The 15,593-nt window shown below is 33.0% G+C and overlaps 3 protein-coding genes across 4 annotated transcripts; 2 read left to right on the top strand and 1 right to left on the bottom strand.

The window, feature by feature from the left end:
* Positions 1 to 479: 479 nt before the first annotated feature.
* LOC110621273 (methyltransferase-like protein 23) lies at positions 480 to 4,109 on the bottom strand. Of its 2 annotated transcripts, none has more exons than XM_043958782.1 (9): positions 3,919 to 4,109; positions 3,728 to 3,832; positions 3,557 to 3,643; positions 3,330 to 3,380; positions 3,142 to 3,235; positions 2,962 to 3,046; positions 2,686 to 2,839; positions 2,568 to 2,605; positions 480 to 1,328 (listed from the first exon to the last, which is right to left on the bottom strand). In XM_043958782.1, the coding sequence occupies exons 1-8, from the start codon at positions 4,039 to 4,041 to the stop codon at positions 2,582 to 2,584; spliced, it is 723 nt and encodes a 240-aa protein (XP_043814717.1). In that variant the 5' UTR covers positions 4,042 to 4,109; the 3' UTR covers positions 480 to 1,328; positions 2,568 to 2,581. The 2 variants fall into 2 exon arrangements, with proteins under 2 accessions (XP_043814717.1, XP_021621217.1); XM_021765525.2 differs by having other exon boundaries at positions 2,586 to 2,605.
* LOC110621200 (peroxidase 64) lies at positions 877 to 2,293 on the top strand. Its single transcript, XM_021765407.2, has 4 exons — positions 877 to 1,083; positions 1,163 to 1,351; positions 1,462 to 1,624; positions 1,800 to 2,293. The coding sequence occupies exons 1-4, from the start codon at positions 877 to 879 to the stop codon at positions 2,189 to 2,191; spliced, it is 951 nt and encodes a 316-aa protein (XP_021621099.1). The 3' UTR covers positions 2,192 to 2,293.
* A 2,538-nt stretch (positions 4,110 to 6,647) lies between the features above and the next one.
* Positions 6,648 to 10,164, top strand: LOC110622764 (la-related protein 1B). The gene is made up of 5 exons (XM_021767391.2): positions 6,648 to 7,321; positions 7,398 to 7,545; positions 7,649 to 7,739; positions 9,079 to 9,150; positions 9,593 to 10,164. Exons 1-5 carry the CDS (start codon positions 6,904 to 6,906, stop codon positions 9,836 to 9,838), a joined length of 975 nt encoding a protein of 324 aa, XP_021623083.1. The 5' UTR covers positions 6,648 to 6,903; the 3' UTR covers positions 9,839 to 10,164.
* Positions 10,165 to 15,593: the final 5,429 nt, after the last annotated feature.

The raw sequence follows: 15,593 nt of genomic DNA, 5'->3' as shown, positions 1-15,593 counted from the left end.
GGTACACGACACTGGAAGAACTGGTGATGGGTCTTCACTCTTCAAGGAGATTATATTATACAATGGTAATTATGTAAGATATCCTACATTAATAAAAATTCAAAACTTCCGAGACAACTCAAATTCAAGCACCTCACCCTCATCCCCTCTTGGTTCTTGAATGGGTGATGAAGAAGAAATAATAATAATAATAAAGGCTTTGCCTATTGTTCATTGTAAAAAAGGAAAATAAAATATTTAAATTTCTATTTATCTACTCTGTTTATATATATATATATATATATATATTATTTTACCATATCAATCAATGGCAGCATCTTGCCGATATATGTATATTTAGTTCTAATGCTTTGAGAAAGTAGGCAGTTCTTCAAGTATTCCATCCATTCCAAGCTTCATTACAAGCTATTTAATTCTGACCTTACACTTCCATTACATATACAAGGTTGGAAGAACTGCGATCTTTTGTAGTCTTGATCTAAAAAACTTGGTTATTTTAACGGGAGAAGCAGACTTAATATGGTCTAATGAGAATTACCTCATGATAGCATCAAAGCACAAAACACAAACAGCAGTAAAAGTAATGAGCTTTAAAATAAAAAAAGAAAAAAAGAAAAAAAGTAGAAGTCGCTAGAGAGCAGACTTGCCAGGCACCATAACTAACAGACAAGGATCTTGTCCTAGAGTAGACTAGTGATTTAGTGAGGATGCTTAAGAAGCACTACTCCATTATTTAGATTCTTAATTTCCTTATTCATTTTGTGGGACAACAACAACCATGCCTCTATCTCCTATTAATCAGGCTTTATATAGCCCCATTATATAGATCAGCTTCCATGCCAAACCAAACTTGAGAGTTACCACGAACACCTTAGTATGGCTCCCATTTCCATATTACTCTTCAGTTCAATTCTCTTATTTTCAGCATCTTCAACAGGACGTGCACTGAGCTTCAATTACTATGAGAAAACATGTCCTGATGTCGAGTTGATTGTTACAAATGCAGTGAAAAATGCAATGGTGAGAGACAAAACAGTTCCTGCAGCTCTACTTCGTATGCATTTCCATGACTGTTTCATAAGGGTGAGCGCTAGAACAGAACATCTTTTTTTCATCCCTACTTTTTTCCTTGGAAACTGATTGTTTCCTTTCTGTTTTTAAGGGCTGTGATGCTTCTGTGCTGTTAACTTCAAAAGGCAACAACAAAGCAGAGAAGGATGGGCCTCCTAATGTTTCTTTGCATGCCTTTTATGTCATCGACAATGCTAAGAAGGAAGTGGAAGCTTTGTGCCCTGGCGTGGTATCTTGCGCTGACATCTTAGCATTAGCTGCAAGGGATGCTATTGTACTTGTAAGATAACAAAACAAAGCAAGCTATATTTGAAAAAACTGAAACATGAAATCAACTTTTGTCACTAAGATGTATAACTTTTCTGATTGTCCTTTCAATCAATTATGCAGTCTGGAGGACCAACGTGGGATGTCCCAAAAGGAAGAAAGGATGGAAGAACATCGAAGGCAAGCGAGACAATACAACTGCCAGCTCCAACTTTTAACATCTCTCAGCTGCAACAAAGTTTCTCCCAAAGAGGTCTATCCATGGATGACCTAGTCGCTCTTTCAGGTAATTAAAACTGTAGCCTGGTTATTCTCCTAGTGTTAGGTACTAACAAATGGTGCGGCACATTTTGAGTCACCCCATTTTATGAACCTCAAAAAAGAAAAGGAAAAAAGAACCTTCGGTTACTTATATTTTCTATCTCATCAAAATAACAATGTTTGTGGCTACGAAAATGCAGGAGGGCATACTCTAGGATTTTCTCACTGTTCATCATTCCAAAACAGAATCCGAAATTTTAATGCCACTCATGATATAGACCCCACCATGAATCCTTCATTTGCAGCAAGCTTAAGAAGTATTTGCCCAAAAAGCAATGCTAAGAACGCCGGTTCCCCTATGGATCCTTCTTCAACAACCTTTGATAACACATATTTCAAGTCGATCCTACAAGGGAAAACCTTGTTCTCTTCAGACCAAGCTCTGCTCACAAGTACAGGAACTAAAGATTTGGTTTCAAAGTTTGCTAGCTCACAAGACGCTTTCTCTAAGGCATTTGTGAAATCCATGATCAAAATGAGTAGCATCACAGGAGGTCAGGAGGTTAGAAAGGATTGTAGGGTGGTAAATTAAGAATCTCTCTGCGTGATCATGAAATGATTACTATCTTTTGATTGGATGTAGAACAAGAAATTTGTATTGCTAATAGCATCCATGGATAAGTACTTTGTTTTAGATTGCAATAGATAATGAAACATAGCAATACCCCTATAGCATGAACAGCTCATGAAGACAAAATAATCAAGAAAAATAATTAATGCACACAAATATCTTCCATGTTGAAATTATTGAGAAAACCTCAGCCAGTAATATAAATGCCAACTTAGAAACACAAACAATATCTAGAAAGGAAGTTAACTCTCCCAATAATCAGACTGCCTTTGATGAGCATTTATATTGTGAAAATAAAAGCTAAGCATAATCGCAAAAATTAACCCTTGTAGCTTACTTGAATGTCCCAAATTACCTTGCTATGGTTGTAGTCTCCTGCAACAGCAAGAAACAAGAATGCAATCGGTACAATTTTTAAACAGATGATTCTTGATGCTAAACCAACCATTGGTTACCTCACTATGTTCACTATTTAATACAATCTCCGCCAATTGAATGTTCCCACTTAGTCCAGATGCCTTGCAGGAAGGCATGAAAGAAAAACCATCAAGAAGCCTCGCACATCTTAATCCCCATTTCACCATCAAGAATTCAATGAGATGGTGCCCACTTCAAATTATTGCAATAAGAAAACAAATAAAATAAGGATTGCAAGAGAAGAATAGCAAGCAAACCACAAGTGCACATGCTATAGAGGATCAGATCAAAATTCAAAACAAATGGATAAGTACCTCCGATTATGATAAGTTGTTATAAAGACAGAGCCTGGAGAATTTTGCAGCAAGAATGTCACGGTGGCAAAGAGGTCATCAAAGGCTTACCAACACAAATGGCATTAACTTTTCAGCTTAAATTAGTCAACTGAAAGCAGGTAAAAAATTATACAAAATGTAACGGAAAAATAAATTTACCACTCGCTTCATAAAGTACATCAGCACCAAGAATAATTTTTGGCTTTAAACTGAATACAAATTCATCCCAAACCCCCCATGTCAGTCCTAGTACCTACAAGGTAAGAAGAATAAAGTCTTAAAAATAAAATGTCAAGGCCAGTGGAGGTCTGAAATAAAAAGTGGTCATTAATAATCGTTATGGTTACTTTACACTCAAGCTTATTTAGCTCGCACACTGTTCTAATATTTTCCAGCACCTGTCAATCCAAAACAACAACTAACATTACAAGAGAAGTTACAGAAGGCAAAAAAAAAAAAAAAAAAAAAAAAAAAAATCAACCAAACATATGAACTGGAAACATAGCCACATACTTAATGGGCCTCAAAAAAAAGAAAAAAGAAAAAAGAAAAAATAAAAAAGAGAAAGTAATACCTCCACTCTGTTCGAGTCATCCGTCAGAGTCACATCGGAACCCAACGCCGCAGCCGTCAACCCAGGCAAGGAAGTTCCGGCACCGAGCTGCAAGCTAATAATAACTTAAACCACAACTAGATAACCAGAACCATTCAACAAAATTAGATTATAGGAAATCATCGGAAATACCTCAACTACGGGGACACCGGCAAATCTCTCCCTCTGTTGCCAAACGTACTCGGCGAGGATCACACTGCAAGGCCACAGAAAAAGCCCATACTCTTCCTTCATATTCTGTTCGAAAACATTGAAAAATAATTTCAATTTCCCATTTCTCAGAGATTAAATTTTTCGTTGAGAAACTCAGAACCTTTGAGCACCTCAATTATCGAGACAGAGAAAGCAGGTTGTTCCAGGTTGTCGCCGAAAACATGACGAGATATCGTCGACATATTCCGATCAGACAGCTCTTCTTCTTCTTCATGGTAGTCTCCACATTTCATCTTGGCCGCGATATCAATCAGTTAAAATGTGGGATTGCTTAAGCCTCAAAGGTAAAGCTTCTCTGTCCAAATAAGTATTTACAGTTAACATATCAAGGCTTCAATAATTTTATTTTTTAAAATATTTAACAATTATTATCATTAAACTGATAAACAATATCAATAAAACTTAAATAACTAAATAATCTTTTAAAATATGTAAATTAAATTAATATATATTAATAATTTATTTTTAAATAATAAATTTTAAAATTATCTTTAAGGGAGTACTACGCTAATTTCATATTTTCTATTTAACAATACTTTATTTTGCTTTTTATATTTTTAAAGATAAATACAGCATGTAAAATAAGTAAATTTTCAGGATATTAATAATTCAACAAGAAAATTTTAAAAACTTAAAAAATGTCATACAATAAAAAATAAAATAAATATTTTTTAAATATAAAATTTATGTATTTATAAATTTAGTAAATATATTTACTTTTTAAATATATATTTTAAATTAAAAGGCTATTTTATTAATATCATTAACTTAATTATTTCATATTAAAATGAGTATTTTGATAATTATTACTAACATTACCAATAATTTGGACTGAAAAATAATCAAATAGATTAATTTATATACATAATGAAAAGTGAAACACTAAATTATTTATTTTAAAAGTAAATAGATAAAATTATATATAGATTTTGTCAAAGTTGTTGGATTATATTATAATTTTTTTAAAAATTTCTCAAATTAAATTTTATAAATATTAAAATTTTAAATTTTAATTTATTTAATTTCCGACCTACCAAATTCTTCGCACTAATTTGGATGACTATGTCAAAGAGAAAATATTTAAGATAAGTGCAAAATTATAATGATCACTAACTAATCTTGAATTATATTATTATGGAGTTGGAGTATGGTTGTTGATGACCTCTGGACTCATCTCACCCAAGTCTAGGGTTAGACCCATGACTTTAGTTCATTACCTAGAAATTTTCAAGCCACTCATACCAACTGAGTCCAGTCCGCTCAGCCTCACCGCCAGGCCGGCCTCGTCTTCACTGTACCTCAAGCTGATCCCGTTTGGGCCCAGTCTTGTTCCTATCCTCCGGCCCAACCCAAAACCCGAAGAAGGATCCATCCACCCGCCTCGTAGACCTGTCTACACGTGCACAGGGAGAATCAGAGGCCGTTACGCATGGGGTAGAGATCTGATTCCCTCGTACGTCCGTATCAGCGTAGCAGGGACAGATGGCCTAATGATACTCGTTCTGTTGGCACGTCACTAGCAGATAAAAAGAAACATATAAAAGGGGAAATGGTTCTCTCTATATTTAAGCTTTTTCTAAATTTTAGAGAGTCTATTGTAAAAACTCTATTTTCTGAATATCAGATCATCAGTTGTATACAGCAATTAATTTTAATTATATTTGGAATATGGTTATATTTTTTACTGAAAAGGGCAGGGTAATTCTTACCCATGTTCACTCAAATTTAAAATTTGTATTATTTTTATCACACAACTTTAACTTTTTTATTTTAATAAATCACTCAACAATATATTTACATATTAACATTTCCCTATATATTCTCCTTCATTCTACTATATTCTTCATATTTAATTAATTAATAATGATTTATTAATAAGATTATTTTATTTTAATAAACTTATTATTAAAAATATATAATTAGGTATATATTCATAATTTAATTTAATTTGCTTATTTGTATCTGAATTTAAAATTTACAAAAATTATTTTTTATAAAATAAGAATTTTAAAAAATTGTAATTAGGAAATTAATTATTAATATGTTTGTTATGATTTTTAGATAATTAACTAGGTAATAGTAAAAATCAATTATAAAAATGTAAATATAAAAATTAATTAAATTTATAAATAAATGATTAAATATTTGATAAAAATAAATAAATAAATATTTTCACTACTAATAACTAAAATTTATTAATGATACTTATTTTTTAAAACTATTATATTTTTATTTCAACAATTATTAAATGTTATTATTTTCTAAAAAAATATTTTATTATTAATTTGAATAATGAAGACTTATATTTCCAAGTATTTTGAATATGAATAATCAAACTCCTTATATTAATAAATTATGAAAATATTTTAATATTTTATTTTTGAGATATTTAATTTTTTTTATTAAAAGTAAGTTTTTAATAATTAGAGAAGAGCAAATTAAAATATTAAAATTAATTTTATTTAAGCTTAATTTGTATTAATAATAAAGAAAATAAATTAAAATTTTATTTAAGATAAAAATAATTTTATTAATAATTGGTTTTTATTTTCTTTGATTATGAGATGGAATATATAAAATGATAATTTTAACAAAAAATAATAAATTTTTATTATTATCTAGTTAATTTATCCATAAAATTCCAATAAATAATTATTAATTAATTAATTAAAAGATAAATGATGAGGGAGAAGGGATATAGTATTTGTTAATATATTTGAATGATTTTAGTAGATAAAAATTATATATATATTTTAAAGGAGAGATATGTGATAGGCTATACAACTGCTAGTAGTTATCATCTCCATAAATAGGAGACTTAGAATTTCAGATCTCGCCCACTTATTAGAGACAAGAAGGACTCTATAGGTTTTTTCAATTGGAATCTAATTTGGTTTATTTGGCTTTACATGTTTGGATAGCTGATTTCCTCTAATAGGAAAACATTGAATTTGTTATTTATTCATCAAACTAAATACTCAAAATTTTGTACTGTTTTTGCATTTGATTTAGTTTAGCTCAGTAATCTGTCGAACAATATCAGTAGACACTCTCTTATTGATTTACAGTTTCCTTATGGATAAGCCCAGATATCAATGAAGGCTAATGTTGGTAACACATCTTCCAATGGTGGCACTCCTCAGCCACCAGTATCACAACAAGTCATTGGAGAAGTTCATTTAAATAACCCTTCTCCTAGGGATCATTTACAAAGGAATTCTCAATTTCCTATTGCTAATGATTATCCACAGCAGCAACGCAATTCATTCAGGCGTAATGCTGGGCAACATTCACGTGGTGATGGTCCTCACCATCACAATTATGGGGGCAGACGCGAACACGATCGCACAAATCAAGCTCATCGAAATTTCAACAACAGAGATGCACATATGCAGCCACAAAGACTCGCAAGGTTTATAAGGCATCCACCACCTCCCCCGGCACCACCTACGGCAACCCCTTTTATTGGATCTCCGGCAGCGCGTGCTTTTAGCAGTCCCATTGGATTCCCCGGTAAGCTCCATTATATTTTGCTCTCATTATGCTTATGTGGATCTATATATATCAATGTCTTTCATTCATTCAATAGAATTGTATTATGTTGCTGGTCCACCTCCGGACCCTCTTGGAGGCATGCCTTTTGTTGCAGCGCCACTGCCGCCTCCTGCAATGTATTTTACTACTCCGGAGCCTCAATTGCATTCTAAAATACTGAATCAGATAGATTATTATTTCAGGTACTTTTTCATTTGATGCCTTTCCAGTTGGTTGCCATATTTATTTGCTGTCAAACACCATCTTATTCCAAGGTTATTGAAAATTTAATATTCTTTTATGCAGTAATGAAAATTTAATTAAAGATACATTCTTGCGTCAGAAAATGGATGACCAGGGCTGGGTCTCTGTTAAATTAATAGCAGGCTTCAACAAAGTGAGTTATTTTTGGGAGCTTGTGTGGTTTTTTAAGATTTTTTTTGTTCAAGCTTACTCCTGCGGCACTTTATTATTTGAAATCACATTAATTTATCCAAATAAAACAGTATGTGTCTATGTGTATGTCTCTCTCTTTCTGTGCGTGGGTCTTTTTATGTATAGCTTCAAGTTCATGTGATTTGTTGAAATATCAGTGTGCTTCTTTTATTCTCAGATGAACTTTTTACTTAGCTTCTGTTTGAGCTTTTTAGCCTTTTCGCAAATTTAGCCTTTTATTTATTTATTGAGTGTTAATGTTGTTTATATCGTAATTTTTTTTTGTTGCATTTACATGTTTGGGAGAAAATTGATAAATTGTTTAATATTTACATCTTGTTTTCGGTCATTATTCTGTTTTCAATTCCCTGCCAACTGCTAAAAAGTTGTATCACTGAAGAGTAATGTTTCATCCTTCTTTCCCTGCATTCTTAAATGCTACCACTGGAAGATTACCTTTTAAGTCCCAACTCACTCAGATGTATGCATTCATATGACAGTTAAGTACAGGTGTTTATCTCAAAGATGAAACTTCACTAGAATTCATGAATGGAAAATGCGTGTTGAAATGCTTATTCATATTTATGTATATGTGGCACTGGCATAGATGCACATTTGGGTGTAGCTGTTTCTGCATACATTCAGCTAGTTATTGTTAATGTTGACCATTTGTGGTAATCGGTTTGGGTTCTGTGTTGAGTTGGTATCTGTAGGAAAACAGCTGAAAGGTTTCAAAAAAATGGTGCCTACCTTCTACAAAGTGCTATGAGAAACATTTTTGTCCTAATCAGTTGGCAGGTTAAAAGCACACTCTTTCACATATCAATGTCCACCTATCACCTGATAAATTGTGTGCTTAATTGCTTGTTGGTAGCCATCTAATGAATGTTATGAATCATCGCCATGACAGCAATGATACTAGGCAAGAAGAGTAATGTTTTCATACTTTGATTACTAATTCATCAGATTATTTGTTTATTTATTTTGTTAGTCAAGCTTCATATTACTTCTGATTTTTTAAAAAAAAAAATTATTATCACAATAATTTATCAGCAATTTGGGATGTGTTATGTCATACATTTATGGGTTTTCATTGGTATTGGGACAGTTTTCTTTTGAATTTCGAATATACATTAATCTGTCATTTTGTTTCTTTCAATGTCAATTTGAGGTTATGCCATATATAAACCAGCCAAATCGAGGTTGGCTGTGCAGGTTCTGACGTTTTAACTTATGCTAATAGTTTTCTTTTTTGAAGCAATTAATGCAAAGACAACTCCTTCTTGTGGGTTACCTTTCAGGTTTTGCATTTGACTGACAATATCCAGTTTATATTGGAGGCTATAAGAAGTTCAACTGTTGTTGAAGTACAGGTATATATTTTTACCTGCATTTTCTTGATATGTTTTGTTGTTGAAGTTGGTGGTTTTCAAAAGTGAAGGAATTTTACGCGATTCAGCAATGTGCATATGTCCATGAGAGCTGCCTGTGACCATTCAATATGAAGCAGAAGATTAAACGCCTATGTATAGTGAAACTGAAGTTTCCTTTTGCAAGTAGGAGTTGGAGAAGCTTGTACTTAGGAAAGCAAACCCTGTAGTTATGCCTGGAGCTATTAGTATTCAGTATTTTCTCTGAAATATGAGCCACAAACTCGAATGGTTTTATAATATTCCCTTTCTGTCCACAAATAAGATGATGTGATAGGGGTAAAAAAATTTCAAATATCTGTCCCAAGTAGTTTGGCATTTGAAGTGCTTATCTTTCCTATTTTATGATATGTTAATATTTTTATTTTCTTCAACTCTGTTCTAGGGTGACAAATTAAGGAGGCGCAATGATTGGATGAGATGGATAATGCCACCTTCTGTTCAGTTTCCTAGTGCTTCTGGACATGCAACACTTGGAAGGAGTCCAGCAAATGTTCCTAATGAGCCATTCCTTGGTAGATCATCATCTGATGACTTGAGTAGCCAGTCATCTACTATTGAACGAACAGATCAAATGATTGTACGAGGAGGTTCCGATTCATCGACTTTAGCAAGAAACTTGAGCAAGTAAAATGTTTTCTTAAAAAGGAAAAAACAAAAAAAGAAAAAAAAAGAAAAGAAGAAAAAGAAATGAATAACATTTCATTAGTAGAGCTGGCTAGTATCATGAAATTTTTTGGGATATGTATGTTTTTGTGAGGGGTAACTTTTTTTAATCCCACAAGTATTGTGGTAGCCTGTTTGGTGTTATTAATGGGGAATTTTGGACATGCTTCCCCTAATTGCCTCTCAGTTGGTTTTAAAATTCTTTGGGGGTAAGATATCTCCATTTCTATGAGGAAAAACATATTATTTCTGAGAGATGGAACAAATAATATGGTTAGATTGCATTTATGAGATTCCGCAGCTTATGCTATGTCCACTATTTCTCTATATTCGATCACTTGATGATTTGGCTGTTTAGGTATTTCATATGTACACCTTCAAACCTTTTATCACTGCATAAAGATTGGTTAATTGGTTCTTGCAGAGTGTGGACCATTGAAATATCTTTCAGGGCTCGGCGTTTTTTCTTAGCATCTTAAATTTAAGAATTGGAGAATGTGGATTTTAGCTTTATCCAAGTTATTTGATTACATTTATATATTAGTTTTGTGAGCAATCAATAAAGTTTTGAACGTATAAAGCAGGGCCTGTTTGATTTCATTTAGTTGATGTTTTTAATGTCTTATATTTGATGTTAGTTGAACTCAGCTGTTGTTGCTGTTGAATCCAGGCAGGGCTAGTGTTGGGTCCAGCACCTTCTTCCATGTTATCTGCTGCGTTGGGCTGCTGGGATTAATTGATATAGAAATTATTAATAAATAGAACGTCAAGTTTAGTGTCTATTTTTTTTAAACGAAGAATTGCATTCTTAATATTTTAGGTAATAATTCGTTTTTCAGTTGACAAATAAAATAAAAGAATGATTTTTTTGGAGTTTATACTATTTTCTTGGTGTAATCCGAAATCATAAATGTGAAATCCACTAATTTGAGAACTTTTATTTGGCCTTAAATTATCAGCTCATCAAACAGTGAGTGAAATGAATGTTCGGCGGTACTCATTAGGGTGCTAGGGTCAGAATGGAAATGTCAAGCCACCGGCCTAAGCCAATAAGCCTAACTATTACTTGTTTGTTAATGGATTAAGTGGTGTTGCTTTAAAAATGTTTTATTCTTAAAACATTTTTAAGAATATGCGAATGCAAATAGCTTGGCCTGCAACTATTGGCTTGGCCTAGACATGTCTAAGGAATTTCCTCTTTCTCTCTCTGCAGTGGGAGGAACTTTTCTCTGGGTTGTTTTTGATTTTGAGGTAGCAGGCCTCTTTTTGCTGGTGTCTCATGGTAGGGGCAGCAGCTTTTCTTTTGTTGCCCAAAAATGGGCTTTTCTCCTCTCTTTTCGAGTGAGGCGGTAGATTGATTTTTTTTACATTTTTTTTTATTTTTTTTGGTTGACCGTTAATGGGATTATTTGTGAGGGAGTCATGTTGGTTCTTACCTTTGTGATTGTTGTGGTTTGTTGAGTTCTTTTATTATTATTATTATTATTATGTGGGCAAGATCTACAATACATCTTTTTTCTTTGTGGTGTTGTAAATTATTTAGAGTCTAGTTCTTAGTTTTGAAAGCAATACCTAGACTCGATCGTGGAAAAATCGTCTTCCCTAAGTAGGCTTCGGATTTATTGTTTTCCAATTTAATTTGGCATTACATGAGCTTTTCAAATCTATATATTAGCTACTTTTAATTTTGAAAAATTGATACTAGATCATTATAATTTTTCTTTTGAGTTTCAATTCATTATCTGTTGTTTGGACTTTATTAATAGAGAAACTCTATAACTTGGAGGTTTCTTTAGATGGAGGTGGTAGACTTGGCAAGAGAAGGGCGAGCAACATTTTGATTAAGGATGCTCAGGTTAGGGAATCGGGTTATATTGAGCTTAGATTTTAAGACTTTATGGTTTTTATGTGTTATTTATTGGGTCTTATAGTCATTTTCTATATGATGTATTTGTTCATGCCATAAGTTTATCTTATATTTATTAGACTTTCTATAATACTTTAATGATATTCACATATTTTTGGAAAAAAAAATTAGTGTCTTGACTTGATAACTTGCTTAGCACACGAATGCAAATGGTCTGTAATACATTTCGATTAATACGAATATAAATTGCTTAAATGAGAAAAGACCGCACCTTTTAACTCAATTGAATCAAGAAATATTAGGTCAATAGCTCTAACCTCCAAATAAAAGTGTTCTTATAAAAAAGTATAGCGGTTAGATAAATATTATTGTATAATTTTACAAGATGAAGTCTAAATGAAGCTTGTCGGTGGCAATATTGTGGGCAACAATCTCCTAATTATATACTACTTATCTAGACTATAATTTTAGTTTAAATAATTCCTTCATTTCAAAGTTTTTAGGCTACTTAACATTGTTGATTTTTCTTCTTTTGCTTCCGTATGTTGTGTTATGATTTTTTTTAGTTATGGTCGTAAGAGAAATCTTTTTCACCATGCTTCGGCTTTCTTGGTGGCAGGCCATTCTGGTGGTAGAAGCAACACAATTAAAGACGCAACGGGGTCTAGACTTTTTTCGGATTAAGTTTGTACCGGGGCTCTAGGGCTTCAAGATTACAGTAGGCTAAGTTTTATTTTGGGACCTTAGGCCTTAGGTTTAGAATTTGTAAATTTGGGCCTTAGGCCTATACTTGTAATTTGGTTTGATTTCTATTGGTTGTGGGCCTTGTACTGTTTCTGTTTAATGAAAATCAATTATATTCTGATAAGACGAAAAATACAATGGGAAGTTAAAAGATCAATAGCGTCTGAAAATTTAGATGAAATGTCAGTGTAAAGGATATATGTTATAGTAGGCAGCAGAAGGAGCATGTGGGTTCAACTTGTAAGGACAAGGGTAGGGTTGTTTTGTTTGATTAGTCATTAAAAAGGTGGTGTATGTGACTGTGAGTGCAGCTTTTTGTTTGGGTGGCACACTACACGACAAAAACAAATAACTTAATCTCATCTCTTTAGCTCCTATTCGTTCACGGTGTGTTGTGTCCAAGCTAAAATCAAAACAAGGCCCGAATATATATATATATATATATATATATATATTTTATCAGAAATAAGATTCCAGTTAAATGAATTGGAGAGAAGAGGCTAATATCATAATATTAAAAAGAAACGAAGTATATTGACGGTTAAGAAATAAACTGTTTGATTTATTTGTCTTTATGTATATATGAAAGAGATGGAACAAATATAATCTGCTAAGAATTTAATATCCTTAATAATACCTTGAATTTAAATTGGTGGAAAGATATTATCAATGATAGTAATGATGTTTTGAAAGTCTCCTTCAATACGAACACTGGTAAAACTTGAATGTTTTGTAAGCAAAACAGCCTCCCCATATGCTAAGGATTTCAACGTGAAGATATTTGAAATAGCAGAATATCTCTTATAACTCCAAATCAAAGTATTTCCCACATTATTGTGAGCTACTGCTGCTATAGACCCTATCTTCATTCTCTGGAGGATTTCTCAAAAGCGATATGATTGGTTCTTGAGCAGAAATAGCAATTTAAAAGTTTTTGTCAATAATAGATGGCATGGAGGATACTTTTAGCTAGAGGTAAATACATGGAGATTCCTACATTTCCACAAATGCCACATCGAAAAAACAAAAAAGAATAGGTCATCCGAGTTGTTACCTTGATCAATTAGATAGTTCCCAAAAATCCTTCATAGAGTGACCTACGAGTATAGATGATCACAATTGTAAGGGAGAGTGAAACTAAAACTGAATTGCTATTGGGCACTTAAAGAAAAGATGTGAATGAGTTTTTGGCTCTCCACAAAAAAGGCATTTTTGTGGTATATGAGGGAATCATCAATATATGTTTTCTATAGTTGGCAGGCATTCTCTCATACAAGTCCAAAGAAAATTATGTAGCTTGGAAGTCACATTTACTTTCCAAATAGATTTATAAAAGGAAGCAAGATTCATCGATGAATATGGACCAAGACCTGCATTTGAATTTGTAGAGATACTATTAATAATGGATTTAGCAATATAATAACTAGATCATACCTCATACTGGCCATTTCGTGTGTGATGCCAAACCAACTTGTCTTCATTCATGATCATAGCAATTGGGATGGAAAAGATATGAGGAATGTCATTTGGATGAAAATTCATTCTAACCCGATTCTGATTCCAAGAGTAGTGTTGATAGTCAATGAGTTGAGAAATCCATATTATGGAAGGATCATAATTCGGAACAAGTCTGGACGGTCGAGAAAAAGCTCTAGGACCTATTTATCCTCCTTACAGAGAATTGAGCGGCCATCATTCACATACCAACATATTCCTTTATCAATGACTTGTCTGCTCCAAATAATGCTCCTCCAATCCCAAGAAGATTTGCTGCCCAATTTAGCTTGAAGAAAAGAGCAATGTGGATAATATTTACTTTTGAGCACCGTAGTTAGAAGAGAATGTGGTTTCAAAAGAAGTTTTCAGCTTTATTTGACAAGTAGAGCTAAATTAAAAATTTCTAGGTCTCTAAAGCCTAAACCACCTCTTGATTTTGGTTCATAGAGTTGATTCCAAGCAACCCAATGTAGCTTCCTCTCTTCCTGTTTTTAACCCACCAAAATTTGGTTGTCATGCTGTTAATACTATCACAGAGATTCTTAGGAAGCTTGAAGCATGACATAGTATATACATGAATTGCTTAAGAAACGGCTTTGATCAAAACTTCTCTTCCGCTTTTAAATAATAATTGCTCCTTACATCCAGTTATTTTCTTTGGAATTTTTTCTTTGATATATTTAAATGTTTGTTGTTTTGATATAGAAATTAAGGAGCGCAGACCCATAAATTTATCTTGTCCCCCAACATTTGAAACTCTCAAGATATTAGCGATCAAAAGCGAAGGTTTTGTGGGGTATTCTTGCTGAAACAGAGAGTTGATTTCGCTAGATTGATGGTTTGGCCACTAATACAGGAGTAGTCCCGGAGAACTTGCATAATTTTTTCAGCTTGCAAGGTAGAAGCCTTAGTGAAAAAAATAGAATCATTAGCGAAAAGTAAATGAGTGAGAGAGGGACCTTCCTTAGATATGGATATTCCTGAGAGAGCTGAGTTTTTTATGATATGCGACAGTCTTTCAGTGCACAAGAGGTATAAATAAGGAGATCGTGGATCTCCTTGGCTTAATCCTTTGGATGGTTGTAGGATCCAACCTTTTGGCCATTTATCAATAAGGAATATGTGACAATGTTTACACACTACATGATCCATGTAATCCATTTTTCACAAAACCCCACTTCTGGAGTATAGATTCTAGAAAATTCTACTCAACACATTCATATGCTTTGCTGATGTCTAATTTGAGAGCCATTCCATAATTCTTCCCCTTCCTTCTCTGATTGAAATCATGCATAACTTAATGACAGATAAGAATGTTATCTGAGATCAACCTTCTTTTAATGAAAGCACTTTGCTCTAGGCTTATAATCCTATTCATGATAGGCTGCATTCTACTCGTTAAAACTTTGGAGATGATTTTATAGATGACGTTACATAGACTGATAGGTCTAAGGTCCTTCATAGTAGAAACATGATGAATCTTAGGGATTAAGGTGATGTTGGTATGATTGATCCCTCTAAGCATGCGATTGCTGTTAAAGAATTCTTCAACTATTGAGCACACCTCATCACCAACAGTTTCCCAATACTTTTGAAAGAAAAGTCCCGTAAG

This window comes from Manihot esculenta, chromosome 1, assembly GCF_001659605.2.
Source record: "Manihot esculenta cultivar AM560-2 chromosome 1, M.esculenta_v8, whole genome shotgun sequence".
NCBI classification, from domain to species: Eukaryota; Viridiplantae; Streptophyta; class Magnoliopsida; order Malpighiales; family Euphorbiaceae; genus Manihot; species Manihot esculenta.
Note: the sequence above shows the minus strand (reverse complement) of the source record. Positions and strands in the feature narration are given on the sequence as shown.

Excerpts from the sequence above, each read along its gene's own strand:
- LOC110621200 (XM_021765407.2), top strand. The coding sequence starts at position 877 with ATGGCTCCCATTTCCATATTACTCTTCAGTTCAATTCTCTTATTTTCA. Across the intron at positions 1,084-1,162 it reads TCCATGACTGTTTCATAAGG|GGCTGTGATGCTTCTGTGCT; the intron begins GTGAGCGCTAGA and ends TCTGTTTTTAAG. Across the intron at positions 1,625-1,799 it reads TGACCTAGTCGCTCTTTCAG|GAGGGCATACTCTAGGATTT; the intron begins GTAATTAAAACT and ends ACGAAAATGCAG.
- LOC110621273 (XM_043958782.1), bottom strand. The coding sequence starts at position 4,041 with ATGAAATGTGGAGACTACCATGAAGAAGAAGAAGAGCTGTCTGATCGG. Across the intron at positions 3,833-3,918 it reads TCTCTGTCTCGATAATTGAG|AATATGAAGGAAGAGTATGG; the intron begins GTGCTCAAAGGT and ends GTTTTCGAACAG. Across the intron at positions 3,644-3,727 it reads CCGGTGTCCCCGTAGTTGAG|CTCGGTGCCGGAACTTCCTT; the intron begins GTATTTCCGATG and ends ATTAGCTTGCAG.
- LOC110622764 (XM_021767391.2), top strand. The coding sequence starts at position 6,904 with ATGAAGGCTAATGTTGGTAACACATCTTCCAATGGTGGCACTCCTCAG. Across the intron at positions 7,546-7,648 it reads CAGATAGATTATTATTTCAG|TAATGAAAATTTAATTAAAG; the intron begins GTACTTTTTCAT and ends TCTTTTATGCAG. Across the intron at positions 7,740-9,078 it reads TAATAGCAGGCTTCAACAAA|GTTTTGCATTTGACTGACAA; the intron begins GTGAGTTATTTT and ends GTTACCTTTCAG.